The sequence below is a fragment of the Scaptodrosophila lebanonensis genome, unplaced genomic scaffold (assembly GCF_003285725.1).
Source record: "Scaptodrosophila lebanonensis strain 11010-0011.00,11010-0021.00 unplaced genomic scaffold, SlebRS2 tig00000112-arrow-arrow-pilon, whole genome shotgun sequence".
Taxonomy (NCBI): domain Eukaryota; kingdom Metazoa; phylum Arthropoda; class Insecta; order Diptera; family Drosophilidae; genus Scaptodrosophila; species Scaptodrosophila lebanonensis.
In genome coordinates, this window is record NW_022060574.1 from 1,683,290 (window position 1) to 1,701,488 (window position 18,199).

At 36.8% G+C, this 18,199-nt stretch overlaps 1 protein-coding gene across 2 annotated transcripts in view; it reads right to left on the bottom strand.

Moving 5' to 3' along the window:
* Positions 1-511: 511 nt before the first annotated feature.
* Positions 512-18,199, bottom strand: part of LOC115628197 (tubulin polyglutamylase ttll-4) — a 213,988-nt gene continuing 196,300 nt past the window's right edge. For both annotated transcript variants that reach the window (XM_030524192.1, XM_030524191.1), the window contains 2 exons: positions 2,578-2,791; positions 512-2,519 (listed from right to left, as the gene is read on the bottom strand). In XM_030524192.1, the coding sequence (XP_030380052.1) occupies positions 762-2,519; positions 2,578-2,791 (1,972 nt within the window). In that variant the 3' untranslated portion in view covers positions 512-761. The remainder of the gene's footprint in view (positions 2,520-2,577; positions 2,792-18,199) is intronic.

Below are 18,199 nucleotides of genomic sequence, written 5' to 3' on the forward strand. Positions count from 1 at the left end.
GATGCTGGCAGAATTCGAAAACACCACCCATCGGGCCCATTCGGCCCCTTGGGGAAAGGGGGAGGTGTAATGACGCGCTAGCTGAATGCTGAGACACGCAAGGCGTCGTTACGACCGAGATCACTGTAGGCGCATAAGGCGTGGATGTAGTTGTAAGCATGGTTTTAAGGTTAGTATATAAGTTAATATGTACAGATTTCTAGTAGTGTAAGTAAAAAAGGCGGGAAGCATGGTTTGGAGTTTAGTTTTAGGTTAGTCGGAGCCTGAAGGCAGTCAAGAGTGGACGTGCAGTAAAAGGACCATGTGGCTTAATTAAAGTTTATATTTTTATTTAAAGAATCGCACTTTGGGGTGCCCATAGTTTAAATTCCCAGTACACTCTGGCCGGCGAGTTTACCCGCGCAGAGTAGCACCGTTACAGTAGATAGACTGCGATTTAGTTCGCACGCGGCTATTTACAATAAGAAGGGTCGCCTTATCGAGCTCAAGACAATAAATCAAACGAAGGACGTAAAAGTAGTTACAAAGGTTATTTATTTAATTAATTTTAGTCTGTATTATATTTTGTGCAGTTGTATAATGTAATATAAAAAGCTTTAGTTCATTTAACATTAAAAATGGCAATACTAAAGTAGAATTTTGAAATAATTGTACAATTTTTAAGTCCGGCCTAATTGCGCTAAATATTAATTCCAAATACTAATCTATCAAAGCTTAATGTTTTGTAATAGGAAAATAGTCTAGATAATAATGAGTCACAATTATAATCTCCTTAAGCTTTTTGAACCTACAGAAATGTTTTGTACATTTTCAAAGTCTCTCTCACTATTTTTGAAATATCCATCGTATTTGCTTACTTCTCTAGCCATACTGGTAGTTGATACCATGGCAGGAAGAGCTCTTAAAAATCCATGCAAGCCGGACGGAATGGGTGGTGTTGGCGGTACTGACAATCCACACCTGTTATACAAAAAGGGCATTATTCCAGTTATATTTGTGTGGAGAGTTAATACTGCCTCTAAATCTGACTCTTCCGCGTGCATCAAAAAATCATTATAGGTGGTGCTTGGTATCATTCCGAAATGATCAAAAGAATCCACATATGCTTCTGTGTCCTTTTTATATAATTCAAGAAAATCACCAAGTAATTTGGCTACCATTGCTGATCGAGCCTTGCTTATAACCTTTATATTATGTATGTTTCTAAATAAAACTGGTGGTTTAACAGAACCTCCAAACTTATTTAAAAATTTGAGAATAATTTTTTCATGTATGTCTTTCGGTTCTTGTGTTATTCGTCGCAGCACTGATTCTAAATATAAACTAAATGTCTGCCGAGCTTGAAATTGCGTTAACTCTGAACCATTTCCTATTCTTTTTAATATTTGTTTGCGCAATCGTCTTCCCTCTTCTTCACATTTTTCTACCGAAGGTTTTTTTGCAAAGGGAATTACGGATTCTGTCTCCAAAGCTCTTTCGTATTGTCTCATGCGGTTTTCCTGTGAATTATCTTCTTTACCACATCGAGGTTCATTACAATATAAATTTGAGTGTAGCATTTGATTGTAGTTATGTTGCATAGTTAATGCTTGAAACGTTTGTCCTAAAACATTTGGAGTTGAAACTGGAATTCCATTTGCAGGATCCAAAAAATGTCCATATCGCTGCATCGTGTCATCCGTCGGAAAAATTCGAACAAAACCCCCACGTCGTGAGTATTGCAATTTTGCATTTCTCAGAATACGTTGCTCTTCCATCGTAAGATGAATAAGGTTTGAACCTTTTCTTTTTGATTTTTTAGATTGGATCGGTTTATTCGAATCAGTTGATTCAATTCGTCGTTGACAGCTTAAACTACGGAACCGAGACCACTTACTGTCATAATGCGATCGCATTTCTGGACTGTAAGCTGGGATGCCTACGCAAGTGAGCAAGTCGGCAATGAGACATGCCTTTACTTTAGTGTCAAGAGGACTATCTACGCCCATTGACGGAGAAAGATTAACTTCCAATAACCAAGGTTTAAGAGCATTATCTATTAAAATATCAAATCCATATAGTTCGAAGCAATTATTTCCACTTGGTACAAACATTCGGCACGCCGATATAATGGTCTGAGCACAAGCCAACACAGCCTTTATAATTAAATCTTCAATATTCAGCATTAAAAGCTGTGTATTACAACCTTGAAACTTAAGATGCCTTAAAAGTGCTGACAATGTCCATTTATGTCCCACATCTTCATCCTGAGCATCTGATGATCTTATGTAATCAGAGTGATATTTATTTATGCTATAATTACAAAGGTGCATGCAGGGATTCCACAGATTATCTGCGTGCCGATCGTATCTAACTGTTGCTAGCCTTACAAGCCCTTCTTCGTAAAGGTATATAATAAGTGGGTCAAAAGAAGTAACCAATACATAAATTCTTAAATCACACTTATGACCATCAATACAAAGGGGATCAGCTATATACTTTGACACCAATACTTGCTCGTCCTGGGGTATTTGATCCGGCTGTGAATTATAAAAAATAAATAATAACTGTTTTATAATTAAATTTATATTGAATTACCGTGTTTACAATAAAAATTCCTCGACCTCTGCTTGAAGCTGCCGGTTTAACTATCCAAGGTCCTCTTTGTTTGTTATGTGCGACCATTAAATCACGGTACTCTAAAGGAAGTATAAAGGACTGTGGTACAATGTCAAAATGTTTCATTCCCCGTAGATGCTGCATGCGCTCGATATTCTTATATAGTCGATCTTTTCGTGTTATTTCGTAGGATCTAAATAATAAATATTTCATAGAATTAAATGTTCAGAAAATACATATTTTACATAAAAATATAGTATTTAAGTTATACTTGTATATATGTAAGTAGCTGAAAACAGTGTATAAGCTAAGTAGAATCCTTCAATCTGATTCATATAAACAGCCACCAATCTAATAGTTTACCAATTTCTCTGCCACAAGTGTGACTAACCAATAATCTGTCAAATATATTTGTCAAGTGTTCAATTGCCACCGGTAAATTGTTAGATCTTTTGACAAAACGTGTGCGGATTTTCATTATGTCCTTAAGATGAAGTTTTCCAGGAGATTGTAAGAATTTATATCTTCTTGCTTCGCAACTGTCACACAACACTATATCTACGGATATGATCCGTGATCATATATATTAGGTTGTGCAAAATTCCAAAAAATGAAATAAGCTCGTCCTTTCTCGGGAGAATCAGCATACCAGGAGAATCTGCATACCAAGTTACTCTGGTTACTCCAACTCTTATACTTTCTGAGATCCTTGCGATCATACAAACAGACGGACAGACAGACGGACAAAGGACATGGCTATATCGACTTGGCTTGTCATCCTGATCAAGAATATATATACTTTGTGGGGTCTGCCACGTTCCTTCTGTGTGTTCCATGTACACTCGCACAAAACTAATATACCATTTTACCCTTTGGGTACAGACGGCTATAACTTCCTGCTAAATCGGTCTATCATTATGAAACTTGACATCCGGACACATAAGCACCAACTGGCGGCACTAAGCACTAACTGGGGCGAATTTGAGTTAGAAGATTTACGGGAGTTACGATTTGTGGCGGAGAGGGGGAGGGAGGGAAATTCAAAATACACATTTTCGGGAAAACCCCCATAGGGGGGAAGTGGGGGGCAAAATCAATAAAATAAAACAAACTCGTATAGTGTACACACATAAGGCATCTTTGTGCAAAATTTGGTGTCACTATCTCTTATAGTATCTGAAATCCAGGTGTTCATACGGACGCACGGACAGACAGACAGACAGACAGGGCTAGATCGACTCTTATTGTCACGGTGATCAATAATATATATACTTTGTGGGGTCTGCCACGCCTCCTTCTGCCTGTTACATTTTTCAGCTCCCGCAAACCTAATATACTCTTGTACATTTCATGTACAGAGACAACAATTTTTAAAAAAAATAAGATTTGCGATCGTGACACAATTAATAAGTTTGTCCCGCGACATCGTAAGTGTGGTGTTTACATAAATGGTTTATTTATGTATATATACAAATTTTTAAAATAATTAAATCTAAATGAGTAAAAACTCAGACGGTGGAGATGGAAAATGAGGAATGACCGAATAAAATAAGAAAATTGTTGCGCAGAAAATGCGCTAATTTAAAACTAACGAATATTTAACGAATTGCGATAACACCTAGAATTTGCGTTTACTAACACCAATTTGTAACCGATTTGTAACACTGATAAGATAGAAATATGGCTTCTTTGGTCATTCGATTGTTGAGACCAGGAGAGAAAAGAAGCGTAAGTTCATTGTGAATTTAAAGTGAAAAAGCTAAACTTGTATATTTATTAGGAAATAAAACCTACCCCAACCAACTTAACCTTATATACGTTACAAAACTGGACCTTTATTGGATTGTGGTGCTCATTGGTGCAACTGACGGTTTTATGCGCATATCCCCCGCTCTATTGAAACGGCTCCAACAACAATGTTAACAAAAACAAAAAAAAAAAACCAACTTTAAACAATTCTAACACAAATTAATATGCGCTAAAAAGTAAACAAGTAATTGTGTATATCTTCTACAATAATGTAAGTAGAATTATTGTTATTTTTGGAGTCGGTGTCAGCGGTCGCCCGCCACGCCAGTCAAGAGAGAAAAGCGATAAGAGTCACTTGCTTACGAACCATTTGAGATTATTTTCTCTTATTATATATACAACGTCATTCTTACGGTTATTCCTTGTGTTTGAAGTTGGATATATTTTTGTATCACCGTCTGCTAGATTATGTCACAGCATAATTGTAACAGTATATTGTCGTTCGTATGAAAGTTAATTTGTAAAGAGATTTCTTTAAATATTCTCATACTAGCAGGTATTGCCCGTCTTAACCCGGCTCAATATAATGTTTCCAATTGTATTTATTTTGTGTGTGCATATGTTTCACCTTAAAAGTTACCAGTAGGAAGGCATTTAAGGTATTTAAATGAACATTTTCTGTTCTTGACAAAAAATTGTTCAGTAGTCCGTTACATTTTTGTTCTTGCCAAACTATTTCGTAAAACGAACATGACCACTATAACTAATATTTTTTAAAGCTCGTTTTTCCCCCTTTGGAGCTAGTATTTTCCAAAAGCCTTTCTTAGTGTGCTTCTACACTATGATGGATACTATGAAAGGATACTTGAGTCCAAATTTCATCTTTTACCGTTTGGGCTGTGCGTTGATCACCAATTAGTCAGGACAAACTGTTTTATATATAGAGATAACGCAACGTTTTAAGATAGACTATGTGCAAAACAGGGGAATAATTATAAGGGTATATCCTAATTTTAAATTCACATTTGAGTCTTTTCGTGCCATATTGAGTCAATACGGTCACGCACAAACTCGGAATATGAAACACGGCACTCGTGTCAATGCCGTGCAGCGATGAGCCACGATCAAAAAGCACTGACAATTCTCATCTCAATTTGCTAGAGTAAAACTTTCGATAGCTGAAGCCACCGATACCATCAAAATATCGAAGTTTGAATGCAATAAGCAGAATATTTAAATAATAAAATCGAATTATTTATTGAGATCAATAAGAACAAATCATATACATACATACATCTGCCCGCAATGCGAAGCAGAATATGCGTAGCTCCGTTATTCGGTTTCTGCTTTTCTATCGCTTACGCAGTCGTTGCCTAGCGACGGTAACTGTAAACTTTTGGCGTTTTGCATTTGCAATTAACATTAAATGGTCAAAACGAAAGAAGAAGGGCGAGCAAATGACTTACAGTTGCTGTTGTTTTTAGAGCATTATTTTTTTTACAATCAAACAACTGTGTTCGATTGCCCAATGTGTACATTAATACGAATGTACATACATGCTATATTCATACACAGGCATACATATAGTACATATGTATGTTTCTCTTTACTTTTTCAACCGTACGTAGAGAACCGCACACATAGACACGAACTGTTGCTTGTTGTGTGTGTGAGTGTGTGTATGTGATGTCCCCAACTATTTGATATTTGTTGTTGCTGCATAAAGTTATTAATGAAAACCCTAATGCCAAATGCACTAAACAAAGAAAAAATTACTTTTAAAAATGTTATATAATTTTCAATTAATTAACATTTCTTGCTCTGTCAGTGCAAGACGAATGTACATACATACATATGTAGATACATATGTACATACATAGATGTGCACATATGTATTCACACATTAGTGTCTCACATTTTGCTTTGGCTATCGTTTGCACGCAACTACACGAACAGCTGCTTGGATATGTGTGTGTGTGTTTGTGTGTATGTATACTTAGTTGTCCCCAACTGTTTGATATTTTGTATTGTTTGTTCTGCCTGCTTTTGTAAAATGCATATTTTGAAAATCCTTGAATGCAAAGTTGTAGATTTACATTACCCATTACCCAAATTTTAAATCGATCGGACTAAATTTATAACACAAACTTTTCATTTGAAAAAATGAATAAATATTAAAACCCCAATAATTCAAGCTCCAACACAAAATTCGAAAAACCGAGTATGCAGTTTTGTTTGTATTCTTTTATAGATTATACAAATTATAAAAATTGATCGATTCAGAAATGCAGAATTTTCAAACAAACTTTGGAGCTACTTTTCCCCCCTTTGGAGCTCGAATTTTCCAAAATCCCTTCTTAGTGCGCATCTACACCATGATAGAATACTTGAGCCCAAATTTCAATATCCTAGCTTTTACCGTTTGGGCTGTGCGTTGATTGCAAATAGCTTTTCGTTTACCGAATTTTCCACCGGAAAATCATTATTATTCAGGCCGCAGGAAAAATATTGAAAATCCAAGTATACAGTTTTTTTTTTTGTATTCTTTGTGAGAGTATACAAACTAAGTTTGAAGTTAATCGGATAAAAATTGTAGATTTTTCATACAAACGTTGGAGCTCGTTTCCCCCCTTTGGAGCTCGAATTTTCCAAAACCCCTTCTTAGTGCTCACTTTCACTATAAGAGGGATCTTGTGTCCAAATTTCAGCTTCCTAGCTCTTACCGTTTGGGCTGTGCGTTGATTGCCAGTCAGTCAGTCAGTCAGGACAAACTGTTTTAGGAGATTATTTTTTTTTTTTTTTAATTTTATTTTATTTATTTTTATTTTGTTTTGGCTTACAGCATCGCAGTTTCCGAAAATTTCAATCCCATAAAATAGCAAGGGTGTCAGGCATGTCTTGGCAATAAGGAGCTTTAGTTGTACAGGTAGAAAGTTCTGCGTTAAAGACAGACGCCTTAGTGCGCTATAAAGTTTTCCAACTACCTTATTTACATGGTCGCACCAAGATAACGATTGATTTATAGTTATTCCTAGGTTTATTGCCTGCTCTACGTACTTAATAGAGATTAATATTAATATAGAGATTATTTTTTTTGTTTAATTTTATTTTATTTATTTTTATTTTGTTTTGGCTTACAGCATCGCAGTTTCCGAAAATTTCAATCCCATAAAATAGCAAGGGTGTCAGGCATGTCTTGGCAATAAGGAGCTTTAGTTGTACAGGTAGAAAGTTCTGCGTTAAAGACAGACGCCTTAGTGCGCTATAAAGTTTTCCAACTGCCTTATTTACATGGTCGCACCAAGATAACGATTAATTTATAGTTATTCCTAGGTTTATTGCCTGCTCTACGTACTTAATGGGCTCGTTGTTAAGTCGTACTTGCTCAAGATTGAGTGTGTATAATCGCCTATATCTCGGAGACTATAAGACCGAGGGACACCAAATTTTAGTCCCTTATGTAAATACGCAGAAAATGTGTTTTTGGAATTTCCCTCCCTCCCCCCTCTCCCGTAATTCTTGGAATTTCGAACTCAAATTTTGCAAATACCTTCAGTTAGTTATTATGTGCCCGTATGTAAGTTTCACTATGGTAGACCGATTTAACAAGAAGTTATAGCCATAACTGCTGCTTCAGCGCTGCCCAAGCGCTGCTCAAGCGCTGCCCGCAGCTGATGCTGATGTTGCTGTTTGGTTGACTGCAAACATGTTTACACAGACAGATGCGCATAAGCATTCATACACTCACATAGATGCAATTGCTTCGTATATGTGCAATTATACACCCTTTACGTGAATTCGAATATCGAGGTAAAATAAATCCAATTTTTATACTCTGTACATGAAATGTACAGAAGTATATTAGGTTTGCGGGAGCTAAAAAATGTAACAGGCAGAAGGAGGCGTGGCAGACCCCACGAAGTATATATATTCTTGATCAGCATGACGAGACGAGTCGATCTAGCCCTGTCTGTCTGTCTGTCCGTCTGTCCGTCTGTCAGTCTGTCCGTCTGTCCGTCTGTCCGTCCGTATGAACACCTGGATCTCAGAGACTATAAGAGATAGAGACACCAAATTTTGCACAAAGATGCGTTATGTGTGTATTCTATACGAGTTTGTTTTATTTTTTTTAATTTCCCCCCCTCTTCCCTCCTATGGGGGTTTTCCCGATTTTCCATTCGTATAATCGCCTATATCTCGGAGACTATAAGACCTAGGAACACCAAATTTTAGTCCCAGATGCCTTATGTGAATACGCAGAAAATGTATATTTTGGAATTCCCCTCCCTCCCCCCTCTACCCCGCAAATCGTAACTCCCGTAATTCTTGGAATTTCGAACTAAAATTTTGGAAATACCCCCAGTTGGTTATTATGTGTCCATATGCCAAGTTTCACTATGATAGACCGATTTAACAAGAAGTTATAGCCATAAATATATTTGCTGCTGCAGCGCTGCTCAAGCGCTGCCCGGGGCTGTTGTTGATGTTGCTGTTTGGTTGACTGCGAAAATGCTTACACAGACACGAATAGATGCACATAGGCATACATACACTCACACAGGCGCAATTGCTATGTAAATGTGCAATTATAAACCCTTTACGTGAGTTCGAATACCGAGAGAGGTAACATCGATCAAATTTTTTTTTTTATTTTCTTAATTTTTTTATTTTCTATAATTATTGTAAACATATGTACAGAGTATTTCAAAGTCGGGACACCCGACTTTAGCTTTTTTACTTGTTTTTTTTAATTTTCTTAATTTTTTTTTATTTTCTATAATTATTGTAAACATATGTACAGAGTATTTCAAAGTCGGGACACCTGACTTTAGCTTTTTTACTTGTTTGCCATTATCTTGGAAACAAAAAGTTGCTCAACATCAACCTTAGCACCAATTAGGGCTAGTTACGAGTTGTAAGTTAAACGGGTTAAAAAAAATTTCGTATTCATTCAACATTTTTTTCACTTTAAATGTGTACGACTGTTCCGTGCGACCTCATGGAAATACCCATATTTAATTAATTAATTAATTATTATGGCCCTAACTGTTATTACTGGATGGGGATGCCTCTTCGCCGGAGTCGTGTATGGCTAGTGTGCCTAGTTACATTTTGCACAAGTCTGTTTGGATCATCCCGGAGCTTGAGTTGGTAGTTTGCTTTCATCTTGGCGATTTCATCTTAAACAGATCCTAGATTTAAGTCCTTATGGATATTTTATTCCGTATGTAGCGGGGTGCCGCAGTTATAGTTCTCAGTATCTTTGGTTGCGCTCTTTGGATTATTTCTAAATTACTAATGTATGCGTTTCCCCATAGCTCGGAGCCATATGTCCAAATTGGTTTGAGAACTGCATTGTACAAGAGTACTTTGTACTCCAGTTTTAGTGGTGAACGGACTTTTATAATGTTTCAGTTGTACTCTCTTCGCTTCTATGTGTTTGCGCCAAATAAGCCGTCTATCCAAATGGACCCCAAGGTATGTTACATCGTTTTTTTGTGGAATATTGATGTTGATTCGCGACAATGGAGGACAAGTTTATTTGTTTGTTTTTCACTTTTGCTCATTTACATGTATGCGCCAGTCTGAGATGATAAGACTTCTGTAGCTCTTGTTGGACACTTGGAGCGACTTAGAATGACAGTATCATCAACAAATGTCGAAATTGTTGTATGAATGTTTGTCGGTATATCTACTGTGTATATGATACACAGTGTCGGTCCAAGCACGCTATCTTGGGGTACAGCTGTTTCTATTGGATGGTATTCGGAGAGGAAATCTTTGCATCTAACTGCGAAACTTCTGTGGTCTAGGTATGACTCCAGTATTTTATGGACGTTCTGTGGAAGTAATATTTTGATTTTGTGAACTAAACCATCCAGCCAAACGCGGTCGAAGGCTTGGGCGACATCCAGAAAAACAGCGGAGCAATACTCTCGTTTTTCGAATGCATTTCGTATCTCAGAGGTTATTCGGTTGACTTGATTAATGGATCAATGTTTTTCGCGAAAACCAAATTGGTGATTTGGGATTGCACTGTTGGTGTGTAGGTGCTGCTTGATGCGATTCAGGAGTAGTTTTTCGAATATCTTTGATAGGCACGGCAGGCGACTGATAGGTCTATATGATGACTAGCAGGTATTGTCCGTCTTAACCCGGCTCAATATAATGTTTCAAATTGTATTTATTTTGTGTGTGCAGGACCTACCCATATATTTTCACCTTATTAATTACCAGTAGGAAGGCATTTAAGGTATTTAAAAGAACATTTCCTGTTCCGAAAAAAAAATTGTTTAGTAGTCCGTTACATTTTGGTTCTTGCCAAAATATTTCGTTAAACGTACACACACATGACCACTATGACTAATATTTTTTAAGCTCGTTTCCCCCCTTTGGAGCTCGAGTTTTCCAAAAGCCTTTCTAAGTGGGCACTTACACTGTGATGGATACTATGAAAGGATACTTGAGTTCAAATTTCAGCTACCTAGCTTTTACCGTTTGGGTTGTGCGTTGAGCACCAATCAAACAGTCAGTCAGGACAAACTGTTTTAAGATAGACTATGTGTAGAAAAAGGGGAATAATTATAAGAGTATATCCCAATTTTAAATTCAAATTCAATTCAATTCCATCTCAATTTGCTAGAGTAAAACTTTTGATAGCTGAATCCACCAGCCAATAATGCCAAATGTACTAAACAAAAATAAAAAATTTTGAAAATGTTAAATCGTTTTTAATTAATTAATATTTCTTGACATGTGTACATACGTTCACACATTAGTGTCTCACATTTTGCTTTGGCTATTTCAATCGTTGCACGCAACTACACAAACAGCTCCTTGCATGTGTGTGTATATGTATACTAAATTGTCCCCAACTATGTGATATGCATTTTATGTTGTTTGTTCTGCCTGCATTTGTAAAGCGAGAACAGTATTTCTATAATTTGAAAATCCTTGAATGCAAAGTTGTAGATTTAGTTACGTAGATTACATTACCCAAATTTAAAATTGATCGGACAAAATTTATAACACAAAATTATCATTTTTAAAAGTGAATAAATATTAAAACCCCACTAATTCAAACTTCAAAACCTATTTCTAAAAACCGACTATGCAGTTTTATTTGTATTCTTTTATTGATTTTTAAATCCAAATTTAAAGTTGATTGGTAGAAAAATGCGGATTTTTCAAACACATTTTGGAGCTAGTTTTCCCCCACTTGGAGCTCGAATTTACAAAAATCCCTTCGTAGTGCTCACCTACACTATGATGTGATACTTGAGCTCAAATTTCAGCTTCCTAGTTGTTACCGTTTCTTACCCACTTTCCTCTTTCCACTTTTCTCCACCACTTCGATTGGTGGACATACACATGATTTAGCTTTCCATAATGGGAATCATTTGCTGTTTGGGGAGAGTTGCTCTATATAGTCCATTTGAGCTCGGTGTTTCTCATCTTCTACGGCTTTGCATAGTAGATGGTGGGCTATTTTCAAAGGAGCGGTTCCTTTGAATCAGGTGATCTGTGCGCTTGCCACTCCCGCCGAAGCCTTCTCCTATTTCGTAGCACCTCTTCAATATGCCTGGGAACACGACTGCTTTTGTAAAGTTTATTGGCGAGTGTCCGATAATAGATCTGTTAAGAGCTCCACACAAATCTGAACCTCTTATTGCAACAGCAAAATCAATTAAGTCTGGTTGCTTCTTTGGATTTGTGGGCCAATATGTAGGCCAGCCCGGAGAAATAAAGTCAAGCTTGTTTCGTGGTGTTATTATAGCGTTATATAGTTGTCTTCCTTTCGGGTTGATGAGTCGGGATCCTCAATGTGTTTGGCATTGCAGTCACCAGCTGCTATGAAGCGGTCACCTAGAAGGTCGAAGAAATGTACACATTCTGCCTCAGAAACCGAGAAGCGCGGTGGGCAGTATACTGCGGCTAGACTTAAATAGCCGCTTTAAGTTTCGATATGAATTGTTGTGGTCTGTAAATATGTTGTGCCAAATTATGAGAACGGATCGTGCCTGATGCGACGCTTTATCAGGATGCCAGTACCTCCATGAGCCTTACCATCGGGAGGATTGGTCGCATAGAAGTTGTAGCCATTGAGATGAAAATAATTTTTGTTTGTTAGGTGAGTCTCTGATATGAGCATGGCGTCAATGTCATATTGATTGAGGAACTGCAAGAGCTCGCATTTGTGCTTTCGCATTCGCATTTCAGAAACATATTTTTAGAAATGCTTATATTATATTTTAAAAGAAGAATCGCTCGTAATGAGTCCAGTTTTAGTGACGTTTTATCCAATGTCCATTAAGCATTCATAATGATTTTGCAATTTTGCGTTAGTATTCCTTTTCCTTTTAGATTTTTGAACACCTCTATCCATCGCTGTTCTGTTCAACAGGAGAGCTTTTCAGGCTTTTCGATATCGGTGCTGATGTGTAACTTTAGAAGCGTAATAGATAAAAACAACTGTTTTTATATTATGTATTTTGAATATAATGTTGGCCATGAGGGACATGCGCGACGCGTTTGATGTTTTCCGGGACTATTTTAATCGATTTTTCTATGCAGGACAACAACTGTCAAAGCGGGACAACAACTATCAATGCTCACTCATTGGGTATAGGGTGTAATTAAGAAAGCTGGACAATTTATAAATCCAGCCTTTATTTCTGTTATGAAGAATAATAATAATAAAATACTTCGGTGCCATAAATATATCTTACTTTTTATTGGTATCCATATACAAGTAGCATCAACTAATGACCCAACACATTCTTCACCATAATATCATTATTCAACAAGCACAATAAAGCACCGATAAAGGTAAATTGGTAGTGTACACTCTTGCAGCTGCCAGGTCATTTCATGTAGCTTAATAGGAAATAATTAAATTAAGATAAATTTGAAGTCCTACATAGTTTTAAGAGTTTGAATTGGAGTTTCATTGCAGCTTTCTAGATATTTAATAATTTCCTATTTTTAAATATATACATAGGATATACAAAATATTTTTGATGCAGATTGTTTAGAAAAACTAAAAGGTTTATATTTCAACGATTTGTTTTATGTCGAAAAATGTTTTTGTTAGTGTTTTTAATGAAATAAGACCAGGCAAAACATACCAGATTTGAAACCTCCCAAACGAGAATTGTTTTGAGGCGAAACTTGGGCGGAAGAGATTTATGTGATACCCCTGATTGATATAATTTTATGTGGAAAGACAAAAGTCTTTCCTTTAATATTTTAGGGACAACATTCGCTATGCCATACCGGCATTCAGCAGTTTCTTTTCTATATTTGGGTTTCCCGGCAACATCGCTCCTCGAGCATTCTCTTCTGACTATTGTAGAGTCCAGTTTCCTACTGGGCTGGTGGTCTAGCAAGCTTTTACAATTGTTGCATTTATTTTTGGCAAACGTTATCGCGCTCTTAGGTCACCTTGGATAAGCAGCCGTCGCATCGTATGATTATGCCGTTGTTACTTATCTTATTATTGCACCCACGCATATGCATAGCATTGTTGTTGATTTAGTAAGTTCGGCTTCGGCTAAGTGCAGCTTCACGCTACCTAGCAGCGCGCCGATCGAGCATTAGTACAGCGACTATTGAGCAGTGCTGACGAATATTTCTTTTGTGCGTGTATACTATACACATATATTTAAAAAGTTAAAGCGCATTTTCATGTTACGCAACACCTAAGTTCAGTATTGTGCAGTTTGTGAATTTTGGCCAGGTAAGGGTTTTTTCAAGTCGGCCAGAAAAGTCAAGTGAATTCTTTTATTCACAGTGCCTCGCGCCTGTGCCCCTTTGGCTGGGCCATAAAACCTTTGGCTGGGCCACTAAAACCCTTTTGCTGGGTTTGAAACCTTTTGGCAGAGCACCTGTCTCGTGCCTGGAAACCCATTTTGGCTGGTTTAAAATCGGACGTAATAATATATCGTGCTTGGGAAACCCTTTTTGCTGGACCAAGTATTAGTGCCTCGGAAACTCTCCACTCTTGGTTCCTTTGATGGCTGCACTATTTTCATAGACGACTTCAAGCTCTTTATGCGACCAGATTCCGAAGAACGGACTCCGCATTGCCACTCCAAAGACAAGCTGCTAGATTCCCCACTATGTGTTAGGCCCATACATACTACTCTATGTTAGTTTTTCTTTGAGGCAGAAACGTGGCCATATAAATCTTATTAAATTTGTGCTGCGACAAAAAAAACCACTAAAAGTTACTGGCGGCGACCATGATGCTGTAATGGATCTAATGCTAAGCATCATTTCGTCTATAAAAATTAGTTTCGTTTTTTTTAATTTTTTTATTTTTAAATAATGATTTAGTTTAACTTCCTTTAGTTTTTTTTGTAATCGAACCTAAATTTCGCCTCACTACAAGGTTAAAGTTAGGAAGTATGTATGTAGTTTAAGATCATTAATATTTTTTTTTGTGCCAGCAAGTCCTCTTGAGCTCAACGACGGCAGTGCATGGTAAGTGATTTGCATTTTTATTTGATCTTTTGACAACATACTTTCAAATCTGATCTTATTTCCAATTTACGTTCGATTCCACTTCTTATGTTGAAATTTAAATGAATTTTCTGTAATGTTTTTTGGAATAATGTACATATGAGCCTTATTTTGGAATGTTACATACGGTAGATATTGATGTGTTGCAAACTATTTAGTATATATACCTATATATATATAAGAGAATGTTTTTGAATTATAAATTATGATAATATATGCCTTTAACTTTGATATGAATTCGTAAATTTCCTTTCGCTGGTCCATCACTAACTAAGAGGTCATCGCCAAACCCAAACTTAAAGTAACATCAATTTGCTATAGGGGCTACCGACCATTATTCTTATTTCCGGTATGCCAAGGTAGGGTGGGTACAGAATAGGGTATAACTACATCTAATACCCTAGAAGCAATGTACTCTACATTAGTCTGTTTGTCCGCTTCTGTCCTGATTGTGGGAACAAATCCAAATACTCCATTTGTTCGTTTTGCTAGTTTCTGTTTAGTGCACTTATTTTCTTGTAGTGGTGTGTCCGCTATGGTAAGGAGAAGAAAGAACCCCACCACGTCCGACGAGCTAAGTTAGAGCAACGCAAGAAGTGCACGCCTCGAATCCTCCATAGCACAGTGAGAGAATGTAGAGCACACTCGTTCATCCGCTCCCTCTTCACCAGTAGCTCCCAAATTTAGGGGCTTGCTTAAAACACAGACTTCTTGCCACACTACACTATCCAACAGTTTAGGGCGTAAGCTTGCTTATACGACCCATATATCACATATCAGTAATCTCTTTTTGTTTTGTCATGACATTTGATTAAAAGCACTAGCAAAGACATTTTATACCTTATAGTTTTTGTGAACAATCTGCAACAAAAATATCTAGCGCATGCTATTTAATTAGTAAATTACTAAATCGATAGTTAAAACAATAGCATTCACACACAGCATCCAAAACAACCGCACAATACCCCATTGGCCCAAATAGAAAACTACATTTTTCGAATCACATTTTCCTGAGATAAGTCGAAGTTGTTACTCAAACGAAAGTTAACAAGAAAGGAATGCTAAAGTCGAGCAGGCTCAACTCTTAAATACCCTGTACCACCCCACAAAAAAGTAATTAAATTAAATTAATTAATTTAATTTAATTAATTAACTAAATTAATTTAATTAATTAACTAAATATTAACTAATTAAATATATAATATTCCATGCATGGATACATACATTTACATTTCCATCAGAATCGTGCCTTATGCGTGTTTGTGTACTTGCACATATGTATGTACTAGCAGGTATTGCCCGTCGTAACCCGGCTCAATATGTTTCCAATTGCATTTATTTTGTTTGTGCATAACCTACCCATATATTTTCACCTTAAAGGTTACCAGTAGGAAGGCATTTAAGGTATTTAAATGAACATTTTCTGTTCTTGACAAAAAATTGTTCAGTAGTCCGTTACATTTTTGTTCTTGACAAACTATTTCGTTAAACGAACATGACCACTATAACTAATATTTTTTAAAGCTCGTTTTCCTCCCGTTGGAGCTAGAATTTTCCAAAAGCCTTTCTTAGTGTGCTCCTACACTATGATGGATACTATGAAACGATACTTGAGTCCAAATTTAAATTCGCATTTGAGTCTTTTCGTGCAATATTGAGTCAATACGGCCACGCACAAACTCAGAATATGAAACACGGCACTCGTGTCAATGCCGTGCAGCGATGAGCCACGATCAAAAAGCACTGGCACCGATACCATCAAAATATCGAAGTTTGAATGCAATAAGCAGAATATTTAAATAACAAAATCTAATTATTTATTGACATCAATAAGAACAAATCATATACATACATACATCTGCCCGCAATGCGAAGCAGAATATGCGTAGCTCCGTTATTCGGTTTCTGCTTTACTATCGCTTACGCAGTCGTTGCCTAGCGACGGTAACTGTAACATTTTGGCGTTTTGTCTTTGCAATTAACATTAAATGGTCAAAACGAAAGAAGAAGAGCGAGCTAATGACTTGCAGTTGTTGTTGTTTTTAGAGCATTATTTTTTTTTACAATCAAACAACTGTGTTCGATTGCCCAATGTATACATTAATACGAATGTAACTAAGAAGGCATTTTGGAAAATTCGAGCTCCAAAGGGGGGAAAAGTAGCTCCAAAGTTTGTTTGAAAATTCTGCATTTCTGAATCGATCAACTTTAAATTCGGTTTTTATAATCTATAAAAGAATACAAACAAAACTGCATACTCGGTTCGAAATTTGTGTTGGAGCTTGAATTATTGGGGTTTTAATATTTATTCATTTTTTCAAATGAAAAGTTTGTGTTATAAATTTTGTCAGATCGATTTCACATTTGGGTAATATAATCTACGTAACTAAAATTACAACTTTGCATTTAACGATTTTTATACTCTGTACATGAAATGGTTTGCGGGAGCTGAAAAATGTAACAGGCAGAAGGAGGCGTGGCAGACCCCACAAAGTATATATATTCTTGATCAGCATGACGAGACGAGTCGATCTAGCCCTGTCTGTCTGTCTGTCCGTCCGTATGAACACCTGGATCTCAGAGTCTATAAGAGATAGAGACACCAAATTTTGCACAAAGATGCGTTATGTGTGTATTCTATACGAGTTTGTTTTATTTTTTTGATTTTCCCCCCCACTTCCCCCCTATGGGGGTTTTCCCGATTTTCCATTCGTATAATCGCCTATATCTCGGAGACTATAAGACCTAGGAACACCAAATTTTAGTCCCAGATGCCTTATGTGAATACGCAGAAAATGTAAATTTTGGAATTCCCCTCCCTCCCCCCTCTACCCCGCAAATCGTAACTCCCGTAATTCTTGGAATTTCGAACTAAAATTTTGGAAATACCCCCAGTTGGTTATTATGTGTCCGTATGCCAAATTTCATTATGATAGACCGATTTAACAAGAAGTTATAGCCATAAATATATTTGCTGATGCAGCGCTGCTCAAGCGCTGCTCAAGCGCTGCTCAAGCGCTGCTCAAGCGCTGCCCGCGGCTGTTTTTGATGTTGCTGTTTGGTTGACTGCGAAAATGCTTACACAGACACGAATAGATGCGCATAGGCATACATACACTCACACAGACGCAATTGCTATGTAAATGTGCAATTATACACCCTTTACGTGAGTTCGAATACCGAGAGAGGTAAAATCGATCAAATTTTTTTTTTATTTTCTTAATTTTTTTATTTTCTATAATTATTGTAAACATATGTACAGAGTATTTCAAAGTCGGGACACCCGACTTTAGCTTTTTTACTTGTTAAAATATGCATTTTACAAATG